General features: G+C 41.6%; 1 protein-coding gene across 1 annotated transcript in view; it reads right to left on the bottom strand.

Moving 5' to 3' along the window:
- LOC124046596 (protein Daple-like) overlaps positions 1–16197 on the bottom strand; it is a 111464-nt gene that overhangs the window by 87912 nt on the left and 7355 nt on the right. The window contains exons 2-3 of the mRNA XM_046367145.1: positions 15039–15139; positions 8616–8724 (exon numbers count right to left, since the gene is read on the bottom strand). Of these exons, the coding sequence (XP_046223101.1) occupies positions 8616–8724; positions 15039–15139 (210 nt within the window). The remainder of the gene's footprint in view (positions 1–8615; positions 8725–15038; positions 15140–16197) is intronic.

Here is a 16197-nt window from a genome sequence, read left to right as displayed (position 1 = left end):
GAAAGGGCCCAAGAGGGTGTGTGGTGTGCATCCTGAGTGGATGCAGGGCAAAGAGTGGGAGATGTGTAGAAACCTGCTTTGGGTAATCTACGTGTGCTGTGCCACTTTGCAGGATGGGGCCGAGCTTCCAGAAGTTCCATGACATGTTGTAGGCTGAATGCAAACACTAAAGTGACAGTGTGAAATATGAATGTCCTACAAATATTTTGTCGCTGAACAATTTAGTATCTTCTCTCGGTCTCTAATGCTTGTTATATTCACTGAACTGTTGTCAAAAGTATGCTACTATTTCTAAATTTTGTCAGGCCTCATCTGTATTTATTTTTTTAAGTCTCTGAATAATTAGCATTTTTATGTTAACTTCTTTGGGGTAGGGGGCAGTATTGGGTAGCTTGGATGAAAAATGTGCCCAAATTAAGCTGCCTGCTACTCAGCCGTAAAAGCTAGAATATGCATATAATTAGTACATTTGGATAGAGAACACTCTGAAGTTTCTAACACTGTTTGAATGATGTCTGTATAACATAAGGCAAAAACCTGAGAAAAAAAATCCAACCAGGAAGTGGGTAATCTAAGGTTTATAGTTTTTCAACTCAGCCCCAATTAAAGATTCACTTCCCAAGGCTTCCACTTGATGTCAACAGTATTTAGAACCGGTTTTGAGGATTCTACTCTAAAGGAGGGGCTCATAAAGGCTCTTTGAGTGAGTGGTCTGGCAGAGTGCCACAGCCTCGGTATGGCGCGCTCACGTGAAAGGTAGCTACCTACATTCCACTTAATTTGTTCAGACCAAGGAATTGTCCGGTTGGAACATTAATGAAGTTTTATGTTAACATCCTAAAGATTGATTCCATACTTAGTTTGGCATGTTTCTACGGGCTGTAATGTAACTTTTTAAACTTTTCATTCGACGTTCAGCGTGACCTGAACGCGCTTTTGGATTTGTTTACCAAAAGCTCTAACAAAAGAAGATATTTGGACATAACTGATGGATATTATCCAACAAATCAAACATTTATGGTGGAACTGGGATTCCTGGGAATGCATTCTGATGAAGATCAAAGGTAAGTGAATATTTAAAATGCTATTTCTGAGTAATGTTGACTAACCAATATGGCAGGTATCTTTTTGGCTGCTTTGTTTTCTAAAGGCTGTACTCAAGATTATTGCATGGATTGCTTTCTCCGTAAAGTTTTAAAAAAAATCTGAAAGCAGTTGCATTAAGGAGAAGTTTATCTAAAGTTCCATGTAGTTCAATAAAGTTCAATATTTATTATGAGTATTTCTGTAAATTGATGTGGCTCTCTGCAATATCACCACATGTTTTAGAACTACTGAACGTAACGCGCCAATGTAAACTCAGATTATTTTTATATAAATAGGAACTTTATCACACATACATGTATTGTGTAACACAAAGTCCTATGAGTGTCATCTGATGAAGATCAAAGGTTAGTGATCAATTTTCTCTTTCTGCTTTTTGTGACTCCTTTCTTTGGCTGGAAAAAATGACTGTTTTCTGTGGCTTGCGGGTGACCTAACAATTGTTTGTGGTGCTTCCAATGTAAATCATTTTTGAAATCAGACAATGTGGCTGGATTAACAAGAATGTTAGCTTTAAAATGGTGTAAAATACTTGTATGCTTGAGGAATTTTAATTATGACGTTTTTGTTGTTTTGAATTTGGCGCCCTGCACTTTCACTGGCTGTTCCGGGGGGGGGGGGGGGGTTCCGCTAGCCAGTCCTAGACAGGTTAAAGACGTAAGTATCATTGTCACCAAGTCTAATTTGTGTGGGGGGGTTTGAAATACTTCCTGAATATTGTCCTCTGGTCACATTTGAGATAATAATACAAAAAAATGTAAATATTTACAAGTATAATTATACTTGGTGCAATTTAGTAAAATTTACTACAATTTAAATACTGTAGGGTTTTGAGTGTTCGTGTCTACACAATGGAAGGCTAAATTAGTTACTCCTGTTGGCATGAATGTGGTGTCATTAAGAGGTTGTGCTCCTAAACTAAGTTAGCTAAAAAAAAACATTTTTTTAAAGATTTGTTTAAGACTACCAAGAAACACCCTGTGTGACCCTGATTTATCCCACACCGGTCAGGCACTCTCCCTCTTGCAGACAAACGTCAGAACGGTCAATTAAACACAGGAATGTAAAAAAAAATCTAACTCCAAGGCCTTGTTTTTGTGTTTCCCATGGCAGCAGTCTCAGGAGGGTGGTTTCCTGTACTTGGGGTGAGGAGACATTCAGGCTTCAGAAGGTAAGCGAGCAAGAAGAGGGGAAGAGGGGTGTGTTAGGTAGAAGAAAATCCAGTGGCTCTTGTCCTAGTCTCTAGAGCTTTACAGATGTTTTGCTAACAGTGACCGGGTTGAGAAACTGAACACCGCTGGGAACCGGGAAAGCAAGCCAGTTGGGCACCTGCAAAAAAGGAGAGGAAGGTAGTGTAGAGCCAGGAGGCCAGCTCAGGGATGCCCCTCCCTCTGCCCCAAACCCAACTGCAATGCAGAGCAACACACTCCATACTGCACCAAGCTACAGTCAGACAAGACAAAAACCATCTGCCTAATGCATTTGCTGGCTAGGCTGTTTTCATAAGATGAATGCCTGTGCCATATGTAGGTCCATTTGCATGTTGATATGAGCATAACATATAGACCAACCTACACACAGCACAGGGGATATATAAACTCAAAAAATGTCATCACTGTCAACTGCGTTTATTTTCAGAAAACTCAACATGTGTAAGTATTTGTATGAACATAAGATCCAACAACTGAGACAAACTGAACAAGTTCCACAAACATGTGACGAACAGAAATGGAATAATGTGTACCTGAACAAAGGGGGGGGGGTCAAAATCAAAAGTCAATAAGTATATGGTGTGGCCACCAGCTGCATTAAGTACTGCAGTACATCTCCTCATTGACTGCACCAGATTTGCCAGCTCTTGCTGTGAGATGTTACCCCACTCTTCCACCAAGGCACCTGCAAGTTCCCTGACATTTCTGGGGGGGGAATGGCCCTAGCCCTCACCCTCCGATCCAACAGGTCCCAGACGTGCTCAATGGGATTGAGATCCGGGCTCTTCGGTGGCCATGGCAAAATTGACATTCCTGTCTTGCAGGAAATCACACACAGAACGAGCAGTATGGCTGGTGGCATTGTCATGCTGGAGGGTCATGTTAGGATGAGCCTGCAGGAAGGGTACCACATGAGGCAGGAGGATGTCTTCCCTGTAACGCACAGCGTTGAGATTGCCTGCAATGACAACAAGCTCAGTCCGATAATGCTGTGACCCTCCACCTCCAAATCGATCCAGAGTACAGGCCTCGGTGTAACGCTCATTCCCTCGACGATAAATGCAAATATGTCCATCACCACTTGTGAGACAAACCGCGCCTCGTCAGTGAAGAGCCTGCAAAGGTGGGTTTGTGCCCATAGGCGATGTTGTTGCCGGTGATGTCTGGTGAGGACCTGCCTTACAACAGGCCTACAAGCCCTCAGTCCAGCCTCTCTCAGCCTTTTGCAGACAGTCTGAGCACTGATGGAAGTATTGTGTATTCCTGGTGTTACTCGGGCAATTGTTGTTGCCATCCTGTATCTGTACCACAGGTGTGATGTTCGGATGTACCGATCCTGTGCAGGTGGTGTTACACATGGTCTGCCACTGCGAGGACGATCAGCTGTCCGTTCTGTCTCCCCATAGCGCTGTCTTGGGCGTCTCACAGTACGGACATAGCAATTTATTGCCCTGGCCACATCTGCAGTCCTCATGCCTCAGGCACATTCACGCAGATTGCAGGGACCCTGGGCATCTTTCTTTTGGTGTTTTTCAGTCAGTAGAAAGACCTCTTTAGTGTCCTAAGTTTTCATAACTGTGACCTTAATTGCCTGTAAGCTGTTAGTGTCTTACACCTGTGGAATGGTCGTTATGTTCATTAATTGTTTATGGTTCATTTGAACAAGAATGGGAAACGATGTATAAACCCTTTACAATGAAGATCTGTGAAGTTAATTGAATTTTTACAAAATATCTTGAAAGACAGGGTCCTGAAAAAGGTCAGTTTCTTTTATTGCTGAGTTTATTTTGGTACAAATCATTCCTTAAGTTCTAGACCTCAGCTGAATTTGGTAATGAATGGTGTGGCTGTTGAACAAGTTCAGGAGACTAAATTACTTAGCGTTACTTTCGATGGTCAAACATATATAGATTCAATGGTTATAAAGATGGGGAGAGGTCTGACCGTAATGAAGAGATGCTCTGCTTTTTTTGACACCCACACTGCAAAAAGCAAGTTCTGCAGACTCTAGTTTTGTCTAATCTTGATATTGTCCAGTCTTGTGGTCCAGTACTGCAAGGAAAGACTTAATTAAGCTGCAGCTGGCCCAGAACAGAGCGGCACATCTTTTCCTTAATTTTAATCAGAGGGCTGATATAAATACTATGCCTGCCAGTCTCTCTTTGCTAAGAGTTGATGAGACTGACTGCATCACTATTTCTTATAAGAAAATGTTAGATCCCAAATTGTTTGCATAGTCAACTTACAAAGACTTATCCAACCATCTTTTCAGTCCCCAAATCCAGACCAAATTCAAGAAAGTGTACAGTATTATATAGAGCCCTTATTGCATGGAATATCCGTCCATCTAATTTCTCAAATTAACAGCAAACCTGGTTTCAAAAAACAGACAAAGCAACACCTCGCAGCACAACGCCTCTCCCCTGCTTGACCTAGATCGTTTGTGTATGCATTGATGTAGACAACATGTGCCTTAATTTAATTTAAAAAATATATTTCTGTCTTTGAGCGGCTCTTATCTATTGATGTTCTGTATTATGTTTTGTGTGGACCCCAGGAAGAGTAGCTGCTGCTTTTGCAACAGCTAATGGGGATACTAATCAAATACCCTGCACACTGACTCGGTACCCCCTGTATATAGCCTCGTTACTTTTTACTTTTTATCATGTATTTATTTTATTAGGTAAATATTTTAATTCTTCTTGAACTGAGCTGTTGGTTAAGGGCTTGTAAGAATTTAACGGTAATTTAACGGTAACCCCCCCCGCCGTGTTCCCATTGTCTGCGTTCTCGTAGGACACTTTATGGTGCAGCACAGAGTGTAATTTGAGAGCTAATCTAATTTGCGGAGAGAATAGAAGGGGTGAGTCAGGGTGACAGACACAGATGATCCCTGTGAGTGAATAGGGGCCCTGCCTGCTGTCCGACCTACAGTGTGTACTGTATATAGGGCTCAATGGGATGAGAGCAAGTCATCATAATATCTTCACATGCCTGTCTCCCATTTCTGGATGGAATTGAGGCACCAACAGCCCAGTCTGGGTGGCTTAAGCAAGGAAATGTGAGACAGACGTTAGCCTGGATTTAGGTCTAAACCTATGCTGTATTAGATTTGGTAGTTATTGTTAATCCTGGATGGGATGCCACAAGGAGGACCCCACCCCTTGCCACACGCACAAATACGGTCACATTCATTCTACACACACGGCTGGCCTTTTAACTTGTAAACTGGTGTTTTAAGCGTATTATCAATCCTTACGGTGCATAGCTTAAAGCATTTATAACAGCATAGGATTCTAGATGAAAGGGAAAGATACTACTTTTTGGTCAAGTTGCCAGGTCACCACCACTTGTAGTGTATAGTTAGGGGTTGTGTGAGGGAATGTAACACTGCCTTCTAGGCCATGCTTTCTATAAGCATGTCAGACGGAAGCTGTGTTTGGTAAAGCTGTGAAACAGTTTTCGGTTTAACTCAAACTAGGCTCATTATCAAATAAATGTCCTATGTGACTAATACACATGCACACATACCTGCACACACACAATATTGGTGCCTTGGATTTCTGGTTAACAAACAACCTCAATAGAGAAGTGATAGGTTGTTGAGAGATTAGTCATTATACTGCCCTCCTACCAATATCCTTCACAACTGAGGAGTGATCTAATCTGCATCCCAAATAGCACACTATTCCCTACATAGGGCTCTGGTCAAATGTAGTGCACTATAGGAGAATAGGGTGCCATATGGGACTCAGCGATTATATTACTTTACTTAGTAACTGTAACCCTGCCTGTTACAGCCACTAACCGTTTCTCTCAGACGGTGGCACACATACAAAAGGCCATTCTACAGTGACCATTTCTTATCTACCCAGGCCTTCTGGGCATGGGCTTGTGTGGTCAGATCATTGTCCAGACCTCACTGAACTAACACAGGCACCCTAAGGTGATAAACGGGGGGGATGGAAGAAGAGCGGCCTGCAACCAGTGAGCTGCATGATCATTCCGTGGTAATTTTCTATGTAGTATGCTGATTGCCATATATAAATCAATGTCAGGGTCAATATAGAATCATGGTAAAGCACAATCAGATCTGTGTGACGTATGATAGGGAACCTGAGGTTAAAAGTTCAATTAGGTTGTTTCTGTTCACTTGGAGCTGTGTCCTGTCCTCTACTCTGCCTTATCTAACTGCGTAAACACAAAAACAGGTAACATCACTTTTGCACAGCTGGCATTTACTTATATTGCCTTGGCTCCAAGTCAGAGCAGGTCCACCAAAGTCATGGTGCAGTGAAACATCGGTGCTGAACCACCTAGAAAAGTCTGAGCCTTTAGGGTAAAACACTGGGGTAAATCCTCAGTGGAAATGTATCAACAAAAGGGAGTTGACGGAGTTTGTGTGAAAGCAGATCAGGCAGAGTAGAGGACAGGACACCACTGGGACCAATTTAAGATCAGTCATCTGAAACTTATGGAGAGATGCATCACGAGCACACTCACAGACGAGGCTGTGATGGGTGTTAAAACAAGAACCTTGTCCTCACCCACCTGAATGAGGGGAGATTAGGCGTTCGTGTATCAGGGACGGCATCAGCCAGTACAGGACCGGAGTAACTTATACCAAGAGTGTGCAGAGCTGTCATCAAGGCAAAGGGTGGCTACCTTGAAGAAACTCAAATATAAAATAGTTTGATTTAAAACTTTTTTGGGTTACTACATGATTCCATGTGTGTTATGTCATAGTTGTGATGTCTTCACTATTATTCTACAATGTAGAAAATAGTCAAATGAAAAAAAGAAAAAAAAAATTATGGAATGAGTAGGTGAGTCCAAACTTGACTGGTACTCTATACTAAATAATGTGACATTTGTTTTGATCCCCAAAACGTTCCATATGCACAACAACCTATGTGCACAACTTTGTTTACATCCCTGTTAGTGAGTATGTCTCCTTTGCCAAGATATTCCATCCACCTGATAGGTGTGGTATATCAAAAGCTGATTCAAATGGCATGATCCTTACATAGGTGCAACGTGTGCTGGGGACAATAAAAGGCCACTAAAATGTACAGTTTTGTCACAACACAATGCCACAGATGTGTCAAGTGAGGGAGCGTGCAATTGGCATGCTGACTAGAGGAATGTCCATCAAAGCTGTTGCCAGAGAACTTAATCTTACTTTCTCTATCAATATTATTAGCAGTACGTCCAACTGGCCTCACAACCACGTCAGCCCTGGAAATCCACATCATGTGTGGGATGCTCTGGAGCGACGTGTGTGTTCCAGTTCCGGCCAATATCCATCAGCTTGGCTCAGCCATTGAAGGTCTGGACAACATTCCACAGACCACAATCAACAGCTTGATCTACTCTATGCGAAGGAGATGTGTCGCGCTGCTTGAGGAAAATAGTGTTCATACCAGATTAGGACTACTTTTCTGGTCCTACTTTTTTTAAAGTTATCTGTGACCAACAGATGCATATCTGTATTCCCAGTCATGTGAAATCTATAGATTATGGCCTAATTAATTTATTTAAATTGACTGGTTTCCTTAAATGAACTAATATTTTTGTTCAGTGTAGTTGGGAAACCGAGGAGACAAATGGAGGAATGCTGTTGAAAGAGGTCAACCAAGAACCAAATGGGTCCCTCTTCTCTGCCTCACCGTGTGTGTGTGTGTGTAGTGGATTTCACGCACTTAATTACAGTGGACAGAAAGTGTAAGCCTTTCCTCAGGAAGACTAGCGATCATGATTCATAATGAAACTACTTGTCTTCTCCATCTGAAGATGGAGAGAGAAGGCCTTTCCTCACACTTTCACTTTTTCAAGATGACTTTAATTACAGGTCATGAGTAAAACAGACTACCATTGTTTTCAGTTATGCAAAGATTTCTGATGTAGGATCATTTTCATTAATGACGGACCTACCCGCCACAAATATTGCAACATTTTCAGTCATGAAAACACATTGATTTGAGTAGTTGTTTGAGAATCGAGATATCACTGGAAGGACAGCAGACAAAACAATAAGGAGAGAAAGCGATTCCTCCAGGGAAAACTACCACACCTCAGTAGCCAGGCCTAATCCCCATGATCAGGACGCACACACACACCGCTGTCTGATCACCAAGACCACACACACACCTCCTGACTCTACCCGTGGACAAGGTGTAAGTGAGTGAGTAAGCAGCTATACTTTCAGTTTGATATGGTGAGCACCATTCAAGTGATCAGGAAAAAGGAAAGGTGCGTGAGGTGAGTGGGAGGGAAGTGGAGAGAGAGAACTGGGCTCACCTGGTAGTAGTTCTTGACGTGCCTGATTACAATGTTGAGGTTCTGGATTCGTAGGTTCACATCATTGTTCACATTCTTATTCACTCTCTGGTTGGTGGGGCTGGGGTCTCTGGATGAGACGAGACAATAAATTACATGACAACCTCATAACTTTTTAAAACACAAAAACAAAAAACAAACTACAGGATTTTCCTTCACTGAGTATTATTTTGGCCCTCGGAGTGTGGTGTCAGGAAAATAACCTCACACCCAACGTCAACAAAACGAGATGATCGTGGACTTCAGGAAACAGCAGAGGGAGCACCCCCCTATCCACATCGACGAGACAATAGTGGAGAGGGTAGTAAGTTAAGTTCCTCGGCGTAGACATCAAGGACAAACTGAAATGGTCCACCCACACAGACAGCGTGGTGAAGAAGGCGCAGCAGCACCTCTTCAAACTCAGGAGGGTGAAGAAATTCGGCTTGTCTCCAAAAGCACTAAAACTTTTACAGCTGCAAAATCGAGAGCATCTTGTCGGGCTGTATCACCGTCTGGTACGGCAACTGCTCTGCCCACAACCGTAAGGCTCTCCAGAGGGTAGTGAGTAGAGGTCAGAGGTCGACCGATTAAATCTTAATGGCTGATTAATTAGTGCCGATTTCAAGGTTTCATAATCGGAAATCGGTAATTTTGGATGCCGATTTCGTCAATTTTTAAAAAGAAATTGACACCTTCATTTAATCTTTATTTAACTAAGAAAGTCAGTTAATTAAGAACACGTTCTTATTTTCAATGATGGCCTACGAACGTTGGGTTAACTGCCTTGTTCAGGGGCAGAACGACAGATTTTTACCTTGTCAGCTCAGGGATTCAATCTTGCAACCTTACGGTTAACTAGTCCAACTCTAACCACCTGCCTCACGAGGAGCCCGCCTGTTACACGAATGCAATAAGAAGCCAAGGTAAGTTGTTAGCTAGTGTCATGACGTTGGCCTGGGGGGGGGTAGGTTTAGTCATAAATACCTCTTCCCCCCTTTTTCCTCTCGAACCTACTGAGGTTACATTTGCAAAACCCTTGGTTAACAGAGATTCTGGGAACATGAGTAGGTGGGGGGAAATGAACTATATTCTGGTAATCCGAACAATTGAACATATGCGGTGGTACTTAATGAATATGATGTCAGTTCGGTTGTCATCTGAGACATTCTCATCAATGATAAGATGACAAACTCTACAGTGGAGAGTCTACACATCAGAGTTATCAGATTCACATGGAATTGTTCAATTTAAATGCTTGAATATGAAATTATTTGTGATGGGATGAAATGTGATTTTAGCTTCTAAAATGTGAGATGTGGATATTCATAAGTTAGGGCTACTCACTCAGTGACCCGCACACGTGAAGAGACAGAGGTTGTAAACTATGAAACACAACCCTTTTCTCCCTTCCTATATAAAGCCTTGAAGACAACATAACTTCCTGTTCAGGGGATGTAGGACGACGGTCCCATGACAGAATGGTTCAGATAATAACTACAGAACGAAGCCAACCTCAGCATGAGCTTTGGTTGCGTATGGTATGAACCTTGAACTCTTATTCACTACAGAAGTGATACCTCCTAGCTGTTGAGTTAGCAACCGCAACTGCAAACACAGGTTAGGAAGGAACAGACAGAGTATTCCATCTACCACACAAAGACATTACTATAACATATCCAATTGACCACCAGAGACATTCTTCAAAAGGACTTGGTTGGGCAACACGGCCTTCCATCTACCACCAACCTACCGAAGCGCAGCTCAGAGTAAATATTTATTGCATTTTCCTTTTCCAAATGGGCAGTAATTTAGAATGCATAAGATACTGTATTTATGATAGCACAGCGTCGCCTTTGTTCTTTCACTCAACCCAGCCCCTTTTCTTTTGTGTAACAAGCTGTCATATCTGTTTCGCCCGCTAGGGACGTTTTCATTTATGACGTCATTTGTAATCAAGTTACGATTTAATTATGTATATGTGTAATTCTGTGTGATTAGTTAGTTATTTAGTAAATAAATAATTAAACCCAATTTTGTATTACTGATTCTAATTGTTAGCCAGGGTTCGTGCAGACCCAACTAAGATGTTATAACTTTCAAATGACACTGAAGTAAGAGGACGATTGATATGGACTGCTATTGATGTAAAATATTACTAGGTCTTTAAGAGTTTATTCGGAAGATAACAACTCTATAAAAATTATTTTGTGGTGCCCGCCTCTAGTTAATTACATTTACATGATTAGCTCAATCAAAGACACGACACTAGCATTAAACTTAATCATAATCACAAATTATAACTACACATGGTTGATGATATTACTAGTTATCTAGCGTGTCCTGTGTTGCAATATTTTTTTAAATGTTTTTTTTATAACCTTTATCCAACTAGGCAAGTCAGTTAAAAACAAATTCTTATTTTCAATGACTGCCTAGGAACAGCGGGTTAACTGCCTGTTCAGGGGCAGAACGACAGATTTGTACCTTGTCAGCTGGGGGATTTCAACTTGCAACCTTCCGGTTACTAGTCTAACGCTCTAACCACTAGGCTACCCTGCCATATATAGTCAATGCAGTGCGCATTCGCGAAAAAGGACTGTTGTTGCTCCAACGTGTACCTAACCATAAACATCAATGCCTTTCTTAAAAACAATACACAGAAGCATATATGTTAAAACCTGCATATTTAGCTAAAAGAAATCCAGGTTAGCAGGCAATATTAACTTCTCTTGCGTTCATTGCACGCAGAGTCAGGGTATATGCAACAGTTTGGGCCGCCTGGCTCATTGCGAACTAATTTGCCAGAATTTTATGTAATTATGACATAACATTGAAGGTTGTGCAATCTAACAGGAATATTAGACTGATGGATGCCACCAGTTAGATAAAATACGTAATGGTTCCGTATTCCACTGAAATAATAAATGTTTTGTTTTCAAGATGATAGTTTCCGGATTCGACCATATTAATGACCTAAGGCTCGTATTTCTGTGTGTTATTATGTTATAATTAAGTCTATGATTTCATAGAGCAGTCTAACAGCGATGGTAGGCACCAGCAGGCTCATAAGCATTAATTCAAACAGCACTTTTGTGCGTTTTGCCAGCAGCTCTGCTGTTTATGACTTCAAGCCTATCAACTCCCGAGATTAGGCTGGTAACGATGTGAAATGGCTAGCTAGTTAACGGGGTACGCGCTAATAGCATTTCAAGCATCACTCGCTCTGAGACTTGGAGTAGTTGTTCCCCTTGTTCTGCATGGGTAACGCTGCTTGGAGGGTGGCTGTTGTCGATGTGTTCCTGGTTCGAGCCCAGGTAGGAACGAGGAGAGGGACGGAAGCTATACTGTTACACTGGCAATACTAAAGTGCCTATAAGACCATCCAATAGTGAAAGGTATATGAAATACAAATGGTAGAGAGAAATAGTCCTATAATAACTACAACCTAAAACTTCTTACCTTGGAATATTGAAGTCTCATGTTAAAAGGAACCACCAGCTTTCATATGTTCTCATGTTCTGAGCAAGGAACTGAAACGTTAGCTTTCATAAATGGCACATATTTTACATGGAACATGTTGCACTTTTACTTTCTTCTCCAACACTTTATTTTTGCATTATTTAAACCAAATTTAACAGTATGTCTCTGAAAGGGCTCTAGTTTAAAAACATTTTATTCAGGTCAACTTGTGCACCGCTTGCCTTTAGTTGTACCTTTACAGCCTTCTCTGACATGACCCATGCCCATTTCCCACTGGGCGGCTGGGAAACTGGGCGGTCTGTATCCAAAACGCCCCTCAGAGTAGGAGGGCTGATCTAGGTTCAGTGCTCCCCTGTCAATATAATCTTATGTATTTTCTAGAAGGTAAAGCAGATCCTATATCAGCAATACTAGAACACAGGCCCAAAGCATGCTTGAGTAGTGGAGAAACATTCCCATGACGAATAGAATATATCTGGAAGAGTCAGAGGGATCTTTAACCACATACAGTATACACGCTCATGTACATCTAAAACTGAGAACATCGACACACATAGGTCTGTGTACACATAGGAAATCCATAAGCATGCATGTTGCCATGCAGTAGGGCAGGCTATAGCAATAGCCCTGTGGCTGATTATGGAGTCTGATGAGGTCTGGTGGGTAATGAGAATAGGCAGAGGGGCAGTGTGTGTGGAGTGAGTTTTGCTGCTGGAAATGCTGGCCTTGAGGATTCCAGCTCTCCACTCATCTGTGGAATAGGTTTAATGTAAACAGCTCCGACACCTGTGTGCGTTCGCCAGAGACCAGAGAGGAACTAGGCTATACACTGAGCGTTAAAAACTTTGTCCCTGCTGCTCTTTCCATGACAGCTTTCACCTGGTCAGTCTATGATCCCTTATTGATGTCACTTGTAAATCCCTTTCAAATCAGTGTAGATGAAGGGGAGCAGACAGGTTAAATAAGGATTTTTAAGAGACAATTGGAGGGGGCCTCTACGGTTAGCACAGCTGGGAACAACACAAAGGGACAGACACTAGGCATGAGAAGAGAATGAGGGAAAGAAGAGAGAAGAGAATGAGGGAAAGAAAAGAGTAATTAAAATAGAGAGGAGAGAGAAGTGGTAGCCCATGTCAGAAACCATCACTTGAATTAGTCAAACTAAACAAATGAGCACATAATTGGAATATAACTGTTGAACTTGATTACTTTAAAGTATGTCAATGAAGTAAAGTGTCAACACTAAAGAACTTGGTTTATGTGATGGAAGCAGACCGAACAACAAATACACCTGCACTTCAAGACGTCAAATGGGAAACAAGACATCTGTCAAGCTGTTCAATGCAATAGTTCAAGAGAACAGTAGAGTCAGACCTTCTGGATTTACTTTCTCACAGGTTGAATGAAGCTTCTATGACACAGTCACAGCATTACAGGGAGTTTCTACACAAAGTGTGAATGTTCACTGACTGCACAGGCTCAGCCTGCAATTCAGAGTAGGCATACATAGCTACCCTTTGATGTTACAGAGCACAGGATGTGGTTCAAAACCCTGAGACCTGTGACGGGTTTGGAGAAAGCCTGAGCCATATCATTTTGTCAGAATGTCTGGGCAGTCGTTTTGCCAGAAAAGCAGCCATTTTGGTGTCAGAGCAGACTCTTATCACATAATCATTATGTGAAAAATAATACATACTTCAATATATTCACATACATTTCCCCCAGCAGTGAGATGGTTGTTTTCAGTAGACAGACAATTCATCGCTGAGCTCAAAAGTTCTGACGCTGCGAGTGCCTCCTAGTCATATAATAATAATAATATATATGTCCTAACCAAACAGACAGAAACTAAATCAATATACCTAAAAATGACAAAAGAACAAATAAACTGTAAAAAATCAGTGTTGTAAAAATACTTTAAAGTACTACTTAAGTATTTTTGGAGGGTTACCATTTATATTTTTGACCACTTTTACTCCACAACATTCCTAAGGAAAATAATATACTTGCTACTCCATATATATTCCCTGACACCCAAAAGTACTCATTACATTTAGAATGCTTAGCAGGACAGGAAAATTGTCTAATTCACACACTTAAAGAGAAAATCCCTGGTCATCCTTACTGCATCTGATCTGGCGGACACAAATGCTTTGTTGGTAAATTATGTCTGAAGTTTGGGTTGTGCCCCTGGCTATCCTAAATGTAATTTTAAAAATAGTTCCATCTTGTTTTCTTAATATAAGGAACTTCAAATTATTATTTGATACTAAAGTATTTTTAAAACCAAATACTGTTTTAGTTGGACTCCAGTATGATTTTACTGGGTAACTTTCACTTGAGACATTTTCTATTAAGGTATCTTTACTTTTATTCAAGTATGGAAAAGGTACCTAATTTTCACCACTGGTAGAAATGATAATGGACTTATATTCATACTATAACTCTACTATCATTTCTAAACAGCTGCATTTTCATAAAAACACATTTTCTTCCATCACAGTTTCTTGACAATCCAACTAGACTAGACTGTCAGGAAGCATCAAAAAAATTACAAATACAGATAGAGGGCCTATATTTTGCCAATTTTTAGTTCAACCTTCTGGACCATGTTGAAGACCAAATGTGGCCCGTGGGGGAAAATGAGTTAGACACCCCTGATCTAGAGAAAGAGAGGCACAGACAGACAGACAGAGAGAAAGAAAGAAAGAAAGAGAGACTTTAGGATCACATTGACTCATGAGGGGCAGGAAAGGAGGTAAAAGAGTGAGAGTCCAGTCAGTGAGCCATGAAGGCATGGGAAAGGTTTCTGAACAGTCAGATACCAGGGGAAGCCATGTCATGATGAACACAGTCAGATACCAGGGGAAGCCATGCCAGGATGTGGTTACGAAAGGAGGTAGATTGAGGCCACACACTCACATGTGTGTCATGATTTTGTGCAGGAAGACCCCATCCACCAGATCCATAAACATAGAGAGCTTGTCCTCTGAGCCAGAGCCCAGTGGTCCAAAGGTCTTCACCTGCAGAGAGGGAGGAGAGAGGGAAGACAGGGATAGATTACTAAGAGCTCAGCTCAACTATGAAGTGATGGGTCACATCTGGTTGTTAGTACTTTCAGTTTCCAAGAATACAGTCATCAATGCAAGTTCAATACCCTCTATCTGTCAAAGACTGAGCATGTAAATATATTTCAACTGTAGCTATAGGAGCCAGGAGGTACTGTAGGTGGGAAAGGGGACACCTAGTCAGTTGCACAACTGAATGCATTCAACCCAAATGTGTCTTCTTTAACTCAACACGTCTGAATCAGAGGTGCGGGTTGTTGCCTTAAATCGACATCCACGTCATCATCGCCTGGGGAGCAGTTCTTGTTGGGAGTTACTTCCTTTGCTGGCTCGGGGGTTTAAACTAGAGATGCACAATATATCGGTGAGCATATAGGAATCAGACGATATTAGCTAAAAACACCAACATCGGCACAATGTCTAGTTTAACGGCAATGTGCAAAACTGATGTCAAAGCTGACGTGCATACCTATATTATGTAGGTTCATGACATAGTGACACCACATAAAATGTAGCACTACACTTACAACACAGCATTCCTAACCTAGCCCACAATGTCTGCTGTATGGATCGACCAGTCAACAAGTCGAGCAGTCATTTGAAAGAGTAAGAAAATTTCAGCAAGACAACTCTAAGGCAAAATCCATTAACGCCAAGACAATAGAATTCATTGCCCTTGACAATCAACCATTCTCTGTCTTGCGTGACGTTGGCTTTCGCCAACTGGTCGAGCACCAGTACACTGTACCAAGTGCTCTATTTTTCAGATGTTGCCCTTCCGGAGTTACACAGTAATAGCGTCACTGCTATCAGCTTCATGACTGACATTTGGACCAGCGATATCAGCCCCATGAGCATGCAGAGTCTGACAGCACAGTGGGTCGTCAAGGATTTCGTACTGAGGAAAGTAGTATTGCATGCTCATGAATGTGCTGCTTGCCATACCGCTGCTGCTATTTCAACAGCATTTGAGAACATGTTTGAAACATGAACACACTAGCTAGCTTCAATCG

Source organism: Oncorhynchus gorbuscha, linkage group LG10 (assembly GCF_021184085.1).
Source record: "Oncorhynchus gorbuscha isolate QuinsamMale2020 ecotype Even-year linkage group LG10, OgorEven_v1.0, whole genome shotgun sequence".
Taxonomy (NCBI): domain Eukaryota; kingdom Metazoa; phylum Chordata; class Actinopteri; order Salmoniformes; family Salmonidae; genus Oncorhynchus; species Oncorhynchus gorbuscha.
This window is presented reverse-complemented; position numbering and strand designations above follow the sequence as displayed.